The sequence below is a fragment of the Montipora foliosa genome, chromosome 10, assembly GCF_036669935.1.
Source record: "Montipora foliosa isolate CH-2021 chromosome 10, ASM3666993v2, whole genome shotgun sequence".
NCBI classification, from domain to species: Eukaryota; Metazoa; Cnidaria; class Anthozoa; order Scleractinia; family Acroporidae; genus Montipora; species Montipora foliosa.
In genome coordinates this window covers 15,703,948-15,722,884 of record NC_090878.1, presented here as the reverse complement: position 1 = coordinate 15,722,884, position 18,937 = coordinate 15,703,948, and the positions used below count along the sequence as shown (strand labels likewise).

Here is an 18,937-nt window from a genome sequence, read left to right as displayed (position 1 = left end):
GTAACTTTATTAATCACTATTGTTCTGCTGGATGAGTGAATCTTTGGTAATGTAATGTTTAGTTTGCAGTCAGTTTACTGTGTTCAGTCTTTCCTTTTAAGCGACCGTATTTCCACCTGTTGCTCATTTTGTGGTGTTTGCTTTGCAAGGTTTTTTTTCATTTTTCTTGAAACCTTTGGGTTTGAGAGAGGCACACAGGATATTTGGATACTTTAAACAATCAGCTCAAAATTCGCTTCAATTAAAGGTTTACTTTCTACTGTATTTTAGTAAATCGGAAACTACATGTAAAGAAACAAGTCACACAAAGTGCAAAGCACATTTTACTCACGGTAAAAGGATATTTTTGGCAATACGATAGCACCAATTTTTAAGCCCTCGTAAGCCGTGTAGACTGTTGATACTGGTTTTATGTAAACGTCGTAACGTGTACACAGAACAATTTGTTCAGATCCCGCGTAATCATTGTAAAATAATGTTGCACTTTGGTGGTTCCTTCTGAGTATTCAACTCAATCGGTCATTCCAAAGAAGTGTGCATTAGCCTATACTAGTTTTCGCTATTCACTCGTGGTAGTGGATTGGGAACAGAAAAAGACTAATACTGTTCAAAGTTCTGACATTGCAGTATGCAACTCCTGAGGTGAAAGATCTGTGATATTTGCATTGTTCCACATTCTATGTGATAATAAACCAGTAACTTGTATTTAATATTTTTGTGCAGCTCACTTAACGTAAATGCAAAATTTTGTTCCTCTTCCTCCAATTTTGACCTTTTCAGTGATCTTAGCAAGCTACTGAAGCGGTATGGCCTAATCATCTCTTGGACCTCCCGCAATCGCAACCGCAACGAATTAGCCCTGCCCTTAGAGTTCTGCAGGAAGTCTGTCCAGGGACTGTAATTATTTTATCAATGGCAATAACAATAACACTTTTCGAGTTAACGACGTTTAATAAATGTGCATGAAATTTGTGAAATATTTAAAAGAAAGGCATGTTTCATAAAGATGTGAAGTGCAAAATAGGATAATTGATGATCTGCAAAATAGTTTAAGAAAAAGTACGTGTAAAAAGATGATTTTTGGTCACTTTTTTTTATTTGTGTTTTATAACGCACGTTGTCTGGTACAGAGGGCACACCACACACGGAATAGAGAATCGGTTTCTACTCCTCAAAGAGCTGTGACATGTACTGAACTGTGGCAGGACATCACCAGGAAACGTTAAGCTGATAATTCGTTTTTCTCTACTCACTCGTGACAGTGGGAAAAAAAAGACAAATACTGTTCAAACTTCTGACATTGCAGTATGCAACTCCCGAGGTGATAAAACTCTGATGCTTGCATTGTTTCATATTCTACTAGTCAGCAGTGCCTTGTTGAAAAACATATCCTTAGCACTGGCAATAGTTTAGGGTTGTTTTAGGATGTTCATGATATCATCGGAGTCCCTACTGTCATCACAGTAAATTTCATTTGCATCCGATGGTCCGATAGGTGTTTTCAACATCTGCACCAGTTGATTCATACGTGTCAGCCCATTCTGTTTCATCTCCCAAGCTATAACTCAGTTCTATTTGATCTTCCTAGGCCTGCGACCACTCTCCTCTTCACTTTTCATTTCTGCTTCATTCTGTTCCATTGCTCTATAGTTATCACAAACTTGATCTTTCAGTTCTATTGGTTCTATTTCATAAAAGGCCTGCATATTTCTGGGTGGAAAAGACGCTAATGTAATTTTGAATTTCCAAAGCATCATTTTTCAGAGATTATCTGGCATATCGCTTTCAACTTTACAGAGATAGCTCACGTTTCCCCCATAAGCTCCCTTACCAAACCGGTTACAGGTTACTCAACCAGTAAACAAGATGAAGCTATTTTGCTCGACATTAATAGCTCCTGACCACAAAAAATAAAAGATGTTCTTTGTACGACAGCGTAAGCACTCAACTTTCATTCTGTCCTTGTATATCGTTAATTAAATACCGTTTCTACAGATCAAGTTTTATGAGTCTTTGTCGTGACCAAGATGGAATAATTAAGTGAAAAAAGTTAACCTTTAGCTCATTTATGTCCTTTAAGTTTTCACTGATGTTCTTATATTGTACTAGCTTTTTGATATCTGTTTTTTAACCTCTTAGGATTTTAGATTGTCTTGTATTTTTAATTCGTTTTTCTCACGTGGGCTACAGGTTTGTTTTGTCAGTTCTATACTATTGTGTACTACCCTCCTTAAATAAGGACTTTACTCACTCACTCACTCACTCATTCACTCACTCACTCACTCACTCACTCAACAACTGCGAAATGCGCTCGTTAGTGCAAATGAATTTTTAAAGCTGAGCTCTTTTGTATTTTGATAAGGAGGTGCAAATGAGACGCAATGTGGTTTTCTGCAATCCCGCAAATTAGTGGAAATGCTCGCCTAATGTCTGGTGCCGTTATTGACTTTTCACTATTGATTTCAGCTCCACCCAATATTAGGAAAATTGATCCACCGATTTCATCAGCTCCACCCAATATTTGGAAGAGCGATCCGCCGATTTCATCAGGCACGGAGGAAAACGTGACACTTCGCTGTCACGCAAGGGGTTACCCAGAGCCGACTTTTCACTGGATTCTGCCCGATGGCTACTTTGTCAATGCGTCGCGGTACGTTCATGAAACCGAATTTCTTGATGATGGTACTAATAGAACGAGAGGGAAAATTCTTCAGAAAGATGGCTCTTTACTGGTGTTTAACACTCGAGTTGGCGACAGTGGAATTTACAAGTGTCGCGCTGTCAATTTGGCTGGAAGAGATGAAAAAAGTGTTAACCTTACGGTAAACAAAGGTGAGAGCAAAATCATAAAAACGTTTGTCTTCTTGTGATTAAGAGTTAACCCTGTCCGCTACCGCTTGATGGAAAATTAGTGAGTAGTTTTTAGAAGCCCATTATGTACCAGGAGAATCCAACTTCATTGTATTTGTGGAACTGCGTTTTTGACAGGTATTCCGCGAAACCAGACCTTCCAGCGTATCACAAGTCTTGCAACAGCATGATAAATTACTACCCATATCTGGGGTTAAGAAAGGTCACTCATGCAAGCCAAATCTCACTTAAGAACTACTTTCGAATCTTAGAATCTCTGTACGGTGGTCAATTTACATTATCAACTCCGTTGATAAACCAAATTTTTGTATACTTTAAAAATGGTTTGATGTGTGAAAATGCCATAACGTACACTTACGTGGAGTTGAGTTTTAGACTCCTAAATTCGGGCTCCTGGTAGAGGTGGTAGGATTTTGTGTGAAGAATTTGAGGCAAACTGTTTACAGGATTGTTTTCTGGGGTGCAAGCGTTGCACGTTCTTAAGCACAATTAACCGCTTGCAGGATTTCTTTTTTTTAGGTAATCTTCCTTGCTTGAATGTTGTTGTTGTTTGTTTGTTTTTGTTTATTTGTTTTGTTTTGTTTTTTTGCAAACTGTCATCCCCACCTCTCCGGTTATATATTTCTAATGGTCCGCCCTTTAATTACTTTTTTTCGACATCCTGCTTTCGAACATTTTGTCATTGATATCTGCGTCACGAGAGATTGAATGTGAACCACCTATCGCGGAAAATTCCAAATAGATGCGTCCTGAAATTAAACATTTGAATTTTAGATATCGTGAAAGTTGATGTGGCAATAACTCTTGAGGATGAAGTCTTCGACGAAGACTTGGAAAACAAGTCGTCAGTAAGGTATCAAGAAATGGAAAAAAAGGTTGAAAAAGAGGTAGGAGTATAATATCGATTCGCGTGAATGCTTGGACGATTGCAGAAATGAAAATGATCCTCGTTGATTGGTCAAGAAATATGTTGCTAGAGGTGATGATAGTACTGAAAGACTTCGTGTCAACTGATGATTAGAATTAAAAGACTCAGAGAGCAAAACAACTTCATTTCTACGTGTTGATAATAGTCACCGACATCATCATCATTATCATCTCTATCGTCATCGATCGGCTGATCCGATCCTGGTGTCACAATGTTAGCAGCTGAAGCTAAACGTCCTGCAAATACAGTGTGCGTGTTAGGGTTAGGGTTCTTGTTTCCTCTTCCTCTTGATGGGCGTAAACTTATCCTTCACAGGCTCATACGTTTCATTATCAGCATTTCGGCTAAATATTTAAATCGATGCGCAACAGATCTCTTACAGTAATGCAGCTTTCCTCTTTGTGGGTTTTGTTACGAAAACGTGTACTGTTACGATTTGAAATGCTTCTTTCTTTACCTTTTTCGACAGCTGACTGAGTTATTCATGCATATCGAAGGATTTGAAAGAATTGAAATTCTTGGATTTGTGTGAGTGAATGAGATAATTATTTTAAAAATCTACCGTTTATTTAACTGCTATTCCTTTGAATGAAAGTATTAGCTTTAGATCGGATCAATTTATTTATTATTTGAGAGGGATACGAGTTTGGAAAGAAAACTCCAAAGGCTGGTTACTCATATTATTGGTCTTAATTACACTGAGGCGGGACAAAACTGCAAACCAATGAAAAGTTCTGTTCATATTGGAAAAATTGTAATAATTAGCAACTATTCACCGAAGTGGAGGTGGCTAGTGGTGGATATTTAAAAAATACAAATATCCAACACTAGCCACCCACACTGTGGTGAATAGTTGTTTTCGTATATACTAAAACAGTGAGATAATACAGCACAAAAAGATGATTTTGACTCATTTATTCCTGCAAAGATTACAACATTTTCTTGCGCAAATTCCGCGCGAATTGCTTGGAGGTGAATTGCAAAGGATATCCGGAGTTTGAGTAGCCAATCAGCGCGCGCGATCAACGCTATCCACTGTTTTAGTTTTACTAATGTCTGTTTTTTGTGGAGTGCGCTGACTGGTTGAGTTAATATTCAACTTTCCGCACCCTACAAGCCACTTATCAAGGACATCAATAGCAGACAAATAATGTACTGGTCAACTTACTTTAGTAACAATAATTGATCGACTTATTTTGCGAAGAATACACGTACAGACATTAGACTAACATGGATCGAAACGCATCAATCACTGTTTATAGTCTTCACAGCCAATATCATCAAGGCTTAAACTGACAGTTGACAAATGACATCACGACTTCGTTGACCAATCACATCAACGAGCAGATTATTTATACCATCTATTGACGTTTTTCAAAGCGAAACGCCATTTAATGTAACCCAAACATATGCTTCCTTCTCAGGACTTCACCCGTACGATCGATCGTGCTTAACTCGTTGTAATATTATATTCTTGTTTGTAAATGTAGCTTCTATCTGTTATGATGTGATGCGTGAAGCATTTGAGTGAATCCTTTTAATCCAGCCCGACATGCTGATCAAAAATGATCGGAAATCTCGAGGCCCATCTCATCCTTGTACTGCAGCAACTAATGCAAACAAAAGAAGTGAATGCTTGTTAGATGAAAGCTTACATCAGATTAAATTTGATTCTGCACTCTTTCAATAAAATTTCCCCCATTTTTAACACTTTAACAATGTTTTAACATTGTTAAAAGTGTTAAAAATGATGAAATTTAAAAACGTCTAAATTCTCTCGACGTTTGGTTCAAGAATGTGTTGAATGCATGTTTAAGGAAATGTGAAACCGATAATGCTGACCAGAAAGGACTTTAAAATTAAAGGAGACTTTAATTTTTGTTACAGAAATGGCAGTGCCAAAGTACTTGTTCGGGTAACTCTTAACGTGGACAAAACGAACAAAAGGAGCCGACGGTGATTGTAAAGAAAGTTGGCAAAGCTCTGGCAGTGAGCGATTTTATTTCTAAAATCTACCATTTATTTACAAAACTGCAAACCGATGCATAAATGGCATTGTACATCCTAAGCCTCACACTCGTGTGAAAAATCCTTTGTCTAGAAACATAAGTACGAGACTAAGGTTGTACAAATTTAGGCGCCATTTATGCGAAGGGTCTATATGGGAATACAATTATACGTTAGAAAAATTCTGATAAATGAAGTATGCTTTTTGTGGACTGTGCTGGTTGACTGGGTAAATATTACAATCCGGCACTCTACCAATAACTTTTCGACGACAAAAACAACAACAACAATAGACAAACAGCAGCCTGACCAACTCATTTTAGTAACAATAATTTATAACACCATTTACACGTAAACATATCACACTAAAATGGATCGAAACGCACCAATCACTGTTTGTGGTCTTCACAGCCAATGACATCAAGACTTAACTGATAGTCGACCAATAACATCACGACTTCGTTCCATTGACCAATCCTCTTCAACGACCAGAGTATTTATTGCATCTACTGACGATAGACAAATCACCTGATTCCGACACTGACCGATGATGGTCTCCCTTCTGCTTGTCAAAAGGTCAGTCTCTGTCATCCCAAACAGTAGCCAGTACTACACTCACCCGGACGATCGTACTTCACTTAGTTATTAATATCATATTATTGCATGTAAATATGGCTTCTTTTTGTTCTGATGTCATAGGTGAAGCATTGAGGTGAATAATTTTAACACAGCGACACACTGAACAAAAATGATCGAAAATCTCGAGGCCTATCTCATCCTTGTCACTACTGCAATAACGAGAGCAAAACAAATTCAATGGTTGTTCAATGAAAGCTTAAATCAGGTTAACTTTGATTCTGCACTCTTTCAGTAAGATTTGATCATTTTAAACATTTATTACAATGTTGAACGACCCGATCAAACGCTCTCGACGTTTATTGCCATAAAGTATTGAATGCATGTTTAAACAAATGTCAAAACCCTTATGCGGGCCTCAAAGTACAGTTACTATTAACCCATTGACACTTCAAACGCCCTAGGACGCCCCAAATCGACGAGTAAAATCGTCTAGCGTTAGACAGAGTAAAATCTGTCAAGTCTCACTCCCAGTGGTCAATTGGTTAATGAAGACTTGATTTTTTTTTATTTATTATTAGTATAAACACACAGGTGATTATACAAAATTGCGCGCTCTCATTGGCTCGCTATCTCGGATTATCAGCCGATAATCACCTCGACGGACAAAATGGCTGCCAGTAGTCGTTTTGCCACTGTAAGTGAAGATGATTTCGCGTTGAAGTGTTTTTTTTTTTCTCTTTTTTGAAATAATCACCTGTGTATTTATACTAAAACAATTATTCGCCTTCGGCGAATAATTGTTAATTATTATTATTTTATTTTTTTATTTATTACAGAAATGGCAGTGTCAAAGTACGTTTTCGGGTCATTGTTAAAGTGGACAAAACCGACGAAAAGGAGCCGACGGTGGTTGCAGAGAAAGTTGGCAAAACTCTTAGAGTGAGCGTGAAGAGTGGTAAAATAGGCAGCCTCAAAGTAAAACCAGTTTTTCAATTAAGAGGTTTGTAAAGGCCTGTTGTGACAAGACAATATCCGCAAGAAATCAGATTGGAGATTTTGTGACGAATACATCACAATGAACCGACGTAAACATTTTCATTCATGGCAGTTGAGACCGCCGTGTTGGTTTCTTACGCTAATTGCCCGGGATGTATACTCGATTATCATGCAAATCCCTTCCTTTTTCTGCCTAAAAAGAACTGTTGTTTACGTGTGTGAAAAAAGAAACAAAAATTTCATCTTCGGTTATACTGGGTTCTGTTTGATTTAAAGTCACGTTTTCGAGTGCTCCAATTTGCCTAAATTGTCTTAGTCCCCATCAGCGTCAGAAAAGTGTCCATTTTTATACCACGTTTTGCGGGGAATAAACAATAGACCAATGTTGTAACGAATTCAAACCCTTTGGGAATAAAACGCTTTCTTCCAGGTATTTGCATATCATTTATCTGTGATTGCTACATTATAATGCAAACACAACACTTAATATTAACCTCGGGAGATTTTAATTGGGTACAACATTTGGTTTATTGTTAATTTCCCGCAAAAAAGACACTTTTATGACGTTGGTGGAGACGGACCTGATACCAGATACTTACTCTTGGGTAATCGATAACCCCGGGATTAAAATTACCACCATAGGACAATCACATGACTTTTGGAGGGCATATAGTTTATTTGTGACCCGAGTAGCATCATAACGAATTGTGCCAGAGCGGAGCGAGGGTGCAAATGATGCTACGAGCCGATGCAACATACCAATTCATTTAATAAGAAAAACTTCTTTAACAGAGATGGAGCATGAAACTATGGTATGGAAATGTCCCTCAGTCTATACAAGCAAAGGTTGTGAGAATGAAAGGAATGTATATATTTGGAGTGCGGGTTGTAGACCAAATGAAGGAGTAATCCTCGCACTTAAATAGGACAATCTCATTGGCCGAGCGAAGTTGTTTGACATCTCTGGAGCCAATCAGTATCAGGGCGGCAAATGTATTTTCAGCCCGCACATTTGCCGTTTGGCTCGTAAAAAGGCGCGTTTTACAGAGGGCAGTTTGTCATTTGGCCGCGCGTATTGATAATAATACAGCATAAATTATAGCTGTAACCTTAACGTAGAACAACTCAAGACAATCAGCTGTAGTAGGTAGATATCACAACAACAATTAAAACCAGGTTCGTTAAAAAGTCTCTAACCTAGCTATTTCTTTGCGGATCTGTTGTAATGGTAACCATCTGTGAATATTTTCCTTTAAACCAAGGCTAAGAGCAAATTATATTTTAAATTATTTTTAATCCAGCAGTCTTGGTGGATTTTTCATCCCCTGCTTTCCCTGCTTGTCTTTATTTCTTTTTCCCTTTGACCCTGAATCTTATTTTTTTTTTTTTTTTCAATTCAGAGGTCCCCCCTCCACCGGCTAATCTAGCGTTTAGTGACCTCACATCATCTGACGTTATGGTCACGTGGTCTCACCCCAAATTGCATGACATGTACGCCATTAATGGTTACTGGCTGCAGTTTAAAAAGTTTGGACTGAAAAAATGGACTCAATTCGTCTTCACTGGGGGAGAAGACCACAGGCTTTACAACCTAGAGCAGGATACACCGTATTTCGTGCGGCTGAAATCGGAAAATGAGTTTGGAAAAGGAGAACCTAGTGAGGAATTGCAACTGCGTACCAAAAAAGGTAGGTTTATTGACTGTACATGACAGTAAATTGCGAACTCCGCATTGCCGACTCCTGAAGAGGGGCGTTTGGAAATGACGGCTTGTCCTGTCGGGATCATTATTTGTTGTATGTTTGACAGTTTCCAAGAAAATGCAACTTATTAGAGAATGAAAAAATTTCCCTCGACGTTATCGTCATGCTTCAAAAAGAATCTATTGTTCCTGCCATGCAACTCCTCTATTGTTCACTTTATCGCACCTCATATTTCAGACCATACTCGAAATGGTTTGATTGACAGTAGGCAAATTCTGCTACGGGACCAAGGCATTCCCACAGCTAAATCTTTTGGCCAATCCCAGACGACTTGTTCTGGAAATGCAAATTAATATGTCACCTTTCACATAATTTGGCACCGCAAGTACATGTCGCAGAAAACAATAGCATTCGGTGTTCTGGTCTGTCCTCCTTTCACATTCATGGCATGAATGTGAAAGGAAGAGAGACCACAACACCGAACAGTGTGTGGGTTCTTTGACGTCCCAACAGTGTTCATCGTGATGATCAACAGCGCCTTCGTCATCTTGACCATTATCAACATCACGGTTAATATGATTGTCATCATGACGTTGATCTTAATTAGTGCCATTTCCATGTTTTTTGCCTCAGCCTCTACAGGGATGAGCACTTCAGCATTGGCACTAGCTATCGTTCTTCCCATCCTCTTACTGCTCATCGTTGGAGTGGGAGCTCTCTTAGTATATAGAAGATGGAGGAAGAGAAAACTGAAGGGTGATTATACAGATGAAACAGTGCCCATGAACCCGGTGACACTGGAACAAGTAAGTCAGTAATATTAATGATAACCTCTTTATTTACCAGTAAACCTCACGATTATGTAGCCTATTAATTGCTGAGATTGTAAAGTAAAAGTAAAAAGTAAAGCAACCATATTTAACGTCGATAACTCGTAACAGTAATTCAACTGACAAACCTGAGGTCGACGGTGCGCTCATTTTACTCCCCCCTCTCCACCAGTGGTCTGTTTTACAGGTATTTAATGCTACTTAGGCTACACTGAAAGGAAAGAAGTCGAAACAAGGATGTGAGATCCGGGGATCGAACTCAGGACCTCTTGCACGAAGGCCGCACACCAACACTAAAGCATCTGAACTTTGCGGTATCAAATATTAGGAACAAGAACAATCCCGATATTTTCTCGATATCTATATTATGAATTAGATTAGGATATCATATGCTTATCCACTACAAGTTAATGCTTCTGAGAAAGTTGCTTTGTGGCTGGTAAAAGCTAGTCTTAGATTTGCGCTACTTTTGTTTAGATGTCAAAATTTGTCCCCATAAAACTCCAAACTCAAAGGAGCTGCGCGTCTTTTACAGTTTCATTGTCTTAGAGGTTGTACAAAAAAGAGTGTTACGTACGAAAGAGAGAAGTGATCTCCGCACTTACCTCCTGAAGAATTCCAGGTGATCTGGTGACGTGTTTGAAGGACTGGGAAGGAAGATTTTAACGCCGTATTCCACAACCAAGCGCGGTTTTAGGTGTTTTTTTCCGAACTCCCTGCAGTATTCCCATCGCAAAACCTCAACAGATCATTCCGTGTCTACCACATTTCCTGTTACTGAATGAACATTCAAGTAGACCCGACGAGATCTAACCTCGCCTCTGCCATGTTGAATTCGAAAATAAGGCCACGCTCGGTTGTGGGAAAGGGCGTTAATTTTTTTTCTCCTCAGTCCTCCGAATTACGTCACCAGATCACCTGGTTCAGGTGGCTCCAACGGGATTCGAACCCATGGCCTCTGCGAAGCCGATGCAATGCCCTACCAACTGATCTACAAGGCCATTCATCAGTTCGAAGCATGTCTTATTTTTAGGCTCATTTGTTCCCTTGAAGGGACATTCATTCACAGAATGTTATGTGTAACTTAAACCTTCACCTTAGCTTGATTGTCAGAGTCGTATCTAAGGCTAAACCTAAATCACTTAATTTTTTCATATTTCTCAATTTCCGTGACAGCAGCGACAATTCGCTGTGAAGGCACCGAACGGAGCAAGCGCATGGCGTGAAATTCCACGTCACCTGGTAACGCTGGGCAAAGTTCTTGGAAAAGGAGAGTTTGGAATCGTGGTCAAAGGAGAGTTAACCGAAGAAGATAACCGCATCGTCCCTTGTGCTGTAAAAAAGCTAAAACGTGAGTAAAGACCAGGACATTCAAATTCCCAGAATCGAAATTCCACATGCCACATGTCATTGAAATACCACAGTCGACGTTTTCAAAATCGAAAGGTCAAAGGGTCAACGTATACTAATAAATAAGCATTCGCAAGAAAGCGTCAACTGGAACGAAATGTACTGTCTCCTTCGAAATCAAATAAAATCAATGAGAATCAAATCAAGTTTTGGCTTTTTAGAGGATGCTATGGGAAACCCGAAATAACTTCCCGGTGAAAACCCTCTCGGGGCAGAGTCAAGGATAAAAAACGTAACGCACATATGGCGTGTCGGACTTTCAGAGGCCACAATGATCCCTGTCGACTTGGAAAGAGTTAAGGCCTTAAAGATATTAAAAAAAAACGGTAAATGTGTTCATTGCATGCAAGAGCACTTTGAATTGAGTGTCGTTGGTCGTAGAGCCCCATTAATAGCCAATCGGACGCACTTGATTAAATGAGCCAATCACAACGCAGAGAAAATACTGACACAAAAAAAAAAAGCCGATGATAAACGCGGGAAACCCTCTGATTGGCTTGGCTTGGAATATGGGAATATGGCGCGTGCTTTAAGAGCCAATCATCAAGCGGGAATAAGGGAATAAAATCACTTTCAATACTCCATTGAAATAATTTCATTTACCTTAATTCTTTTTCGTTTTCGTCAACCAACCAGGTTCAGCGACGGAAAGCGACTTCAACGACTTGCTGAACGAGCTGGAGATAATGTCATCAGTAGGGGATCATCCCAATTTAGTGAACTTGATCGGCGCATGCTCAGTTGACGGTAAGGCCGATTTTAAGTTGACTGCTTCACTTTCCTGCCCCATTCTGTTCGCGCCTCACAAAGTAAGTATTTTCGAAAGATAAAGACTACATTCCATGCATGAATTTTTTTCGACAAATTAGTCTGTAATTCCCACTCTCATTTGACGTAGACAGGGTTTTATAACATTTTATTCCATAAAGCTCGTTTGTACAAATCTATACGCTTTATTTTCCATGTGAAAAAAATCCATACAGCCAATCAGAATGGCGTACAGCTCTTTCACGTGTGGAAGTATAATCAATGAACGATAGCGTTAAGGGCTTTCCAAGCCAATCACTCGTGCATCTTGTGCATCTCGAACGTTGTTATTGAATTAATTAAATATGCGTTTGGTTCTATTCTTAGTGTTTTTTTTTTGTTTCTAATTTGCTTTCAAAAAACTTTTGTACGGGGTTGTATTCACTCGTTGTTTGTTTCAATTCAAAAACCCTTATTCGCTCGTACCTCGCTCGTTCGGTTTTTTGACATAAACAACTCGTGAATAAAACCCCGTACGCGGCACTCTCTATGACGAAAATGATATTTACCGAACAGGACCTCTAATGATTCTGGTGGAATTCGCCGAACACGGCAATCTGCTTCATTATCTCCGTGAACGAAGAAAGCAGAATTATGAAGACATGAATGAATACAAGTTGGAAATCAGCTCATCGGAAAGATTGAGGATAGCATGCGACGTGTGTGAGGGCATGAATCATCTTGCGATAAAGAAGGTAATCTGGTAGGCTTAAATTATAAAAGGAATACAGTGAAATCTCTGTTCAAGGGTCACCCTCGAGACCAGGGTAGGTGTCCCCTGAGTAGAGGTTGGGATGGGTACAAATATTAATATGATCATTTTAATTTCCGGTGCAAAATTCTGCGGAGAATAGAGGTGTCCCAAAGTAAAGGTTCCTCTGTATAAACGATTAATCAATAACGACGAGGACGGCTACAGGAACGCCTCGAAACAATGGGTTTAATTTGTAAAAACAACAGCTCTACACGCACCGCCCCGTTTCACATTTAATACCCTTCAGTTTTTGCCGTTCTCGTCCTGACAACGACTTGAAATGACCAAAATTGCGCAAGCAGCTGATTCGTCAGAACGATATGGATAGAGCGAGTTTCAATCGAGTGCAGTAAAACCAAAGCCAAAGTAATTACTTTGGCCAATCAAAAAGGACGGAAACAATTCAGTAAACCAATCAAAACTCGAAGTTATTATACGTAGCAGACACAAAGTGCGGGAAAATGTGCACTCGCAAGCAACGGTTGGTTTTCGTTTCACTTGTGATTGGTTGAAAAAATGGGGGCGAGAACTTTCAACCAATCACTGCGTAAACTAAATGCAAAACCAAAGCAATTCGCTAATTACTTTCTACACTCAATTAAAAATGACTATATTTAAAGAGAAAATTGTAATTCATCATTAGGTGCTCGGGTCGCCTACAAAAACTCAATCATTTCACCTCGTTGTCAAGACGAGAACGGCAAAGAAATGTATCAAAATGTACAACGCACGAGAGGGGTGCGCAGAGCTAGTGTTTTTGCTCATTGAAGCTATTTTTATGTCGCGCTCTCGTAACCGTTGTCGTCGACCTTGCTTAATTTAATGTCCCTTTGTCGCTAGTGGTCGTATTCTTTTGCCGTCTGCAACAAGAAATACGACCTCTGACGTTTCACGTTTTCTTTTAAGTTTGTTATTCAATTGCTGAGAGTCTCGTTTTCTTTGCAATATGCAACATCTTCCTACATAGACCTCTTTCATAATGGCGGCCAAATAAAATATTCTTTTGTTTTAATGCTAATAAGCCCTACTAGCCTCGTTACGAAAAGCACTTTTCAAAAGAATATTTGTTTCAAAATGAGGGCAGTAGGTCTAATTAACATTAAAACAAAAGAATAAAAAAGTGGTCGCCATTTATGAAAGTAGTCTGGAGCGTTCCATTTAATAAATGCTTACTTTCATACTTTTAAGTCAATTTTTCACTCTTTTTCCGTTTCGTTTTCCCGCAGTGCGCTCATCGAGATCTGGCCGCAAGAAACGTTCTTCTCGCCAAAGGAATGGTGGCTAAAGTGTCCGATTTTGGACTTTCTCGGGACATCTATACCGACGATGCATACGAGAAGAAGACAGCGGTAAGATCGCTCTTTTTCTTAATAATTTTGCTGTTTTCAATAGCAGCTTGTTTTCAAGCTCACCGTTATTCTCAGGAGTACAATTAGGAAAGTAATTATACACCATTACAGTGTACTATGATGCAACGATATTCTATGGTTGTTCTTCATCTTCAGTAGAATAGCGTTTCTTTTCTCACCTTACTTACAGGGAAAGCTTCCAGGTAAATGGATGGCGGTAGAATCTCTCGAACAAGGCGTTTACACCAGTCAAAGTGACGTGTAAGTTTCTCTTCTCTCAAATCTGACCGACTAGTTCGACTGGTCTGGCTGACAGACGGACCGGTACTGACGGAATTGGGGTGTTCTGGTCGCGTCGTCATCGCGCATGTTCCCTTCTGTTATAAAGTGGCCAGGGCGAGTTCTATCAAACATAGTGGAGTCGGCTTCACTTCAGATCAAAGGCCATGGACCTGTTTCTCAAAAGTCCCGAAAGCTTTTCGGGCCCGAAGAGCAATTCGTGAAACTAAGATCTGTTCATTTTGAAGAATCTTTGAACATGTTTTCAACACTAGAGGAAAAAAATTGCAAAGTTGCTTGACTTGACGCTTTCCTTTTGAAGATACAAGGCGTTTTACTGATATCACTCTCAATACGCCCAAAATGTTTTGGGATCTTTTCTCTGTCCTTGTGTGGGCCCATTTCCATCAGTAGGGCTAACGCTCACATGGTTCATATGGGATTGAAATCTAGCACTTCACATTACACTCTATTCAGTTAACTCTGTTTAAAATATAAGTGCTACACGGCCAACGTTTGTATAAACGTAACCTTTCCTTGTACTTCAATATAGTATGGTTACGTTTGTTATCTTCCAGATGGTCTTTTGGTGTACTTCTTTGGGAAATTGAAACTGGAGGTGAGTCCCTTCTCGTGGCCTGCAATTTATTCTTCGTTACACTTATTTGTGTCTCTCAACTCTTTTCACGATCGATGAATTGTACATTTGCTGTTTCTTATTACTAAGGTTGTACCCCATATGCCGGAATGGTGATTAAAGAACTGCTAGAGAAACTGAAAGCGGGGAGTCGATTGGAGAAACCTCGATACTGCAGCGATTCCCTGTAAGTATCTATAAAGTGATTAAGACAGTGCCTTTTTCAAGTTGTTATTATGTTTAAATTAAACATGCATTGTGCAAGCATTGCTGTTTTCTCCTTGAAGTTTCTCTTTCCGATAATGAAATATCCTTTTTTGGCTTGCGATTTACTGATTAGCCTTAATCGAGCGGCATTCTCCTTCGTTCTCAGGTATGGTGTTATGCTTCGTTGCTGGAATGCAAACCCCAAGACGCGACCAACTTTCGAAGAGTTAAGTGAGGAACTCCATCGAATGCACAGACAAGAAACGGTAGGTCGAATTGTTTGCCATTTTGTTATGAATATCGGCGATAAGAAAGAAAAAAAGCTCAGTATGGAAGAAAGGGTCCAAACAAACACGGCCGTATGTGTAAAGGGTTTGTATAGAGTTTCTAGTTAGAGGTTCGTACGAAAGTTCTTAACAAATCTTTACCACATGACCACATAGGAAGCAGGTTGTCACACTGCCATTTAATTTTCTTGCGCATACGAAACTTTGAATCATTTTACGGAAATTCAAACGCAAATCCTTGATCCAGCCTTGATTGTGGCTGTCTTCAATTCTTTTCTTCTTCAAAACCAATATTGTTAATAAATGTTATGGTACGTTACAATACTCTTTCTTTTTTTTTCTTCTGTCTGGTAGGACTACTTGATTGCTGAAGATTTCAAAATTGAACCAGATAACATTAACACCTCCGTTGAAGATGTGTCAACAGCTTAGAGGACGAAAAGAAGTCATCGTCTGACCGGGTTTTTCGGAAATGTGGTGACCTTGATGGAGTTGAGAGAAGAAGAGGGGTGGGGAGGACGGTGGCGGCCAATGTGGTTGGAAAACTCATTGGATGAAGCGCTACTGGTCAAGCATTTACATAACTAACATTAAATGTACAGTAGAGGTTTTCCTAGAGGACGAAAATTTCGTAATGTATAAAATGGTTTGAACCAAAGAGTTATATACCTCGATGGATTTTGTCGTTTGGGTGAAAGGTGTCCTGAGAAGGTCTGTTGGCAGCGACTGATATTTCAACAACCTGAGCGGAAGTTATCTTCAGAGTCAAGTGACGGTTTGAAATTGAAACGAATAAAGTGATGCCCTGGACTGTGTCGGGATTGGTAGGGGGATGTGTTCGGTTGTGAGGATGGTGATTGGTGACCGTGCATTACGATCCGGTTTGTAAGTAAAGGTTGCTGTAGGTTTGTAAGCTGAGAGAAATTAGAGGTTTGTATTTGAGGTTTTCGTTTGTAAGGAGCAGGTAAAGGTTGCCAACAGTTTAATGTAGTTTTGTTCCAAGTTTGTATACCAGCTTTCAAGTGCAGGGAGCTGGTGATAATTCGCACAGTAAATAGGTTAATCACGTAGCAGTGTCCCAGTCGATAGTATGTCTTGTTCCTGTCTGAATGGTGTTCAGCAATATTGTTACTGGGATTATCATTCCGTAGTCACTCGCTTGTGTTCTGTAAGTTTGTGTGTTAAGTTGCTACCGGTTTCACCAATGTAAGTGGCCTGGGAATCGCAGCATGTGATCTTGTATACTGCTCCCTGTGTGTCCTTGGGGTCGTTTTTGTCTTTGACATTAGTTATTAAGCGTCGTAAAGTCGTTAAAGGTCTGTGGCCAACATGTATATTGTAAAGTTGAAGTACACGTGCGATAGTTTGAGAAGTCCCTTTTATGTACTGCATTGTCGCTGTGGTAACGGTTAAAGTGGTAACTCGACTCTGAAGATGACTTCCGCTCAGGTTATCGAAACGTCAGTCACTACCAGCAGGCCTTCTAAGGCAACGTTCACCCAGAAGATCAAATTCCATCGAGGTAAACTTCTTAATGTTGCATTGGTAAAATTTGTTTGAATATTGTTCGGAAAGACCATAGATTGATACTACGCCATTTATAAACTTAGAAAATTTTGAATATATTTTTTTACACTCTAGTAAGCTCTTAAAAGGGAGGATAAAATGACCACGCAATTAGCTTGTCAGTAAACAGCCTGACAAAAGAGAGATATTATTACCAATGTAAACCACTAGGTCACAGGTCACCCTGATAATAGATGGTAAACCTGTGACACGGTAATTTTTTTTTTTTTTTTCAAATACGACATGAAATGACTTTACTCTCATAAAGATGACAGAGATTACGAAGAATACGATGAAACTCCTCAAGTATTATCCCAATATTGTTGCAAGTAGTTAGTTTTTCAAGTAGGATTACATTTTTTCTAGTACTTTTAAGCATTTTTTTTTTTATCGTCCCAGGATGATTCCAAGGCATTAAGTGTTTTAAAAATATGAATGTGATCTAGCTTGGATTTTTTTGTTTTTGTCTTTTTGGAGAGCTGGATTGTACACAATTACTGCTTGGAATCTTGTTTTTTCCAGCTCACCATGCTGTGCACAAATTGTAACAACACATATTGTAAAGTTCATTTAAAGTGGTACTATGATCAAAAAATCACTTCCTTTTTTCGTCAGATTTTGAAAGTGTGTTTGCTTAACACCTGCCTGGCAAAATTTTGAGCTTTGATTTTTGTCCGAAGGCAGTTTACTTTGAGAGTAAGTTTTGGATTTTACGGTCCGCCACTACACACGTTCAAAACTGACCGACTGGACCTCAGAGGGTTGGACCTAGGGAAAAGTGATGTCATTCACTCAATAGCATAAAATTTCTGCGTGTAAACGCAGTTTATTATGTATGCAAAACACGAGTTTAAAAATCTGAAGGCTCGAAACTCCCGTGCTACATATTTAATTTAGTCGCGTACAAACCCATTGCATTTGACGTCATTTTCTCCTTGATCCAGCTCTCTCAAGATTTTTAAGTTAGTTATGGCGGACCGTTAAATAAAAAAAATTCAATTCAATTAAACAAATTAAGGCTTAAAACTTGGGTCACTTACTGTTTAGTTAACCTAGTTTTGAAATCCAAAGGAAAAAAAACAACCGCTGCACCATGTGCTAAATTCACTATTTTGAATCGAACAGTGCAAATTTCACCCCAAAATAGTAACCGTATTCAAATCGATGCGGTTTCGCTGTTTACACGGCAGATGGAACCGTATCGTTTTAAAAACGCTCCACTTTTGGCAGCGTTTTCAAATCGACCAACGGTTTCGCCAACGGTCTCGATCGGTGTCGTGAAAACAGAAAGCGTTACCGCATTGAAACCAATGCGGTTACAAATGCCTTTCAATCCTCCAACATTTCCATCGTGACGTCATCTGAAAACACTCTATTTACATGGACATTACTAATGACTCCGTTAATAATTAATGAAGGTAAACAAACGAAATGTTTTATTTAAGTGCCCATAAACTGAAAAATATATTTTGCTCATTTTAAAGACCTTTAAAAATGATGAAGAATGGTGTGTTGTATTTTGGAATATCTTCTCTCGTTTCCTGGATATTCAAGCTAGTTTTTGTTTAAAAATTGATCACGAAAATATTGGATGGGTGTTGTTCAAATTTTTGCACCAGTAATGTACATCAGACAAGGCACAAGGTGACACCCATAACGATGTTGCCATGGCAACACTCGTTCCCAGTCCCTCTTTGCTACAAACCAAAGAACTCGTACTTTGAGGA

The 18,937-nt window shown here is 39.2% G+C and overlaps 1 protein-coding gene across 1 annotated transcript in view; it reads left to right on the top strand.

Annotated features, from left to right (window-relative positions):
• Positions 1-18,709, top strand: part of LOC137973479 (uncharacterized) — a 61,792-nt gene extending 43,083 nt beyond the window's left edge. The window contains exons 15-29 of the mRNA XM_068820307.1: positions 2,467-2,832; positions 3,646-3,758; positions 4,269-4,327; positions 7,222-7,385; positions 8,782-9,069; positions 9,718-9,890; positions 11,091-11,265; positions 11,961-12,071; positions 12,648-12,826; positions 14,112-14,234; positions 14,425-14,495; positions 15,092-15,132; positions 15,241-15,337; positions 15,524-15,623; positions 15,999-18,709. Of these exons, the coding sequence (XP_068676408.1) occupies positions 2,467-2,832; positions 3,646-3,758; positions 4,269-4,327; positions 7,222-7,385; positions 8,782-9,069; positions 9,718-9,890; positions 11,091-11,265; positions 11,961-12,071; positions 12,648-12,826; positions 14,112-14,234; positions 14,425-14,495; positions 15,092-15,132; positions 15,241-15,337; positions 15,524-15,623; positions 15,999-16,076 (2,138 nt within the window). The 3' untranslated portion in view covers positions 16,077-18,709. The remainder of the gene's footprint in view (positions 1-2,466; positions 2,833-3,645; positions 3,759-4,268; positions 4,328-7,221; positions 7,386-8,781; positions 9,070-9,717; positions 9,891-11,090; positions 11,266-11,960; positions 12,072-12,647; positions 12,827-14,111; positions 14,235-14,424; positions 14,496-15,091; positions 15,133-15,240; positions 15,338-15,523; positions 15,624-15,998) is intronic.
• The last annotated feature ends 228 nt before the right edge of the window (positions 18,710-18,937 follow it).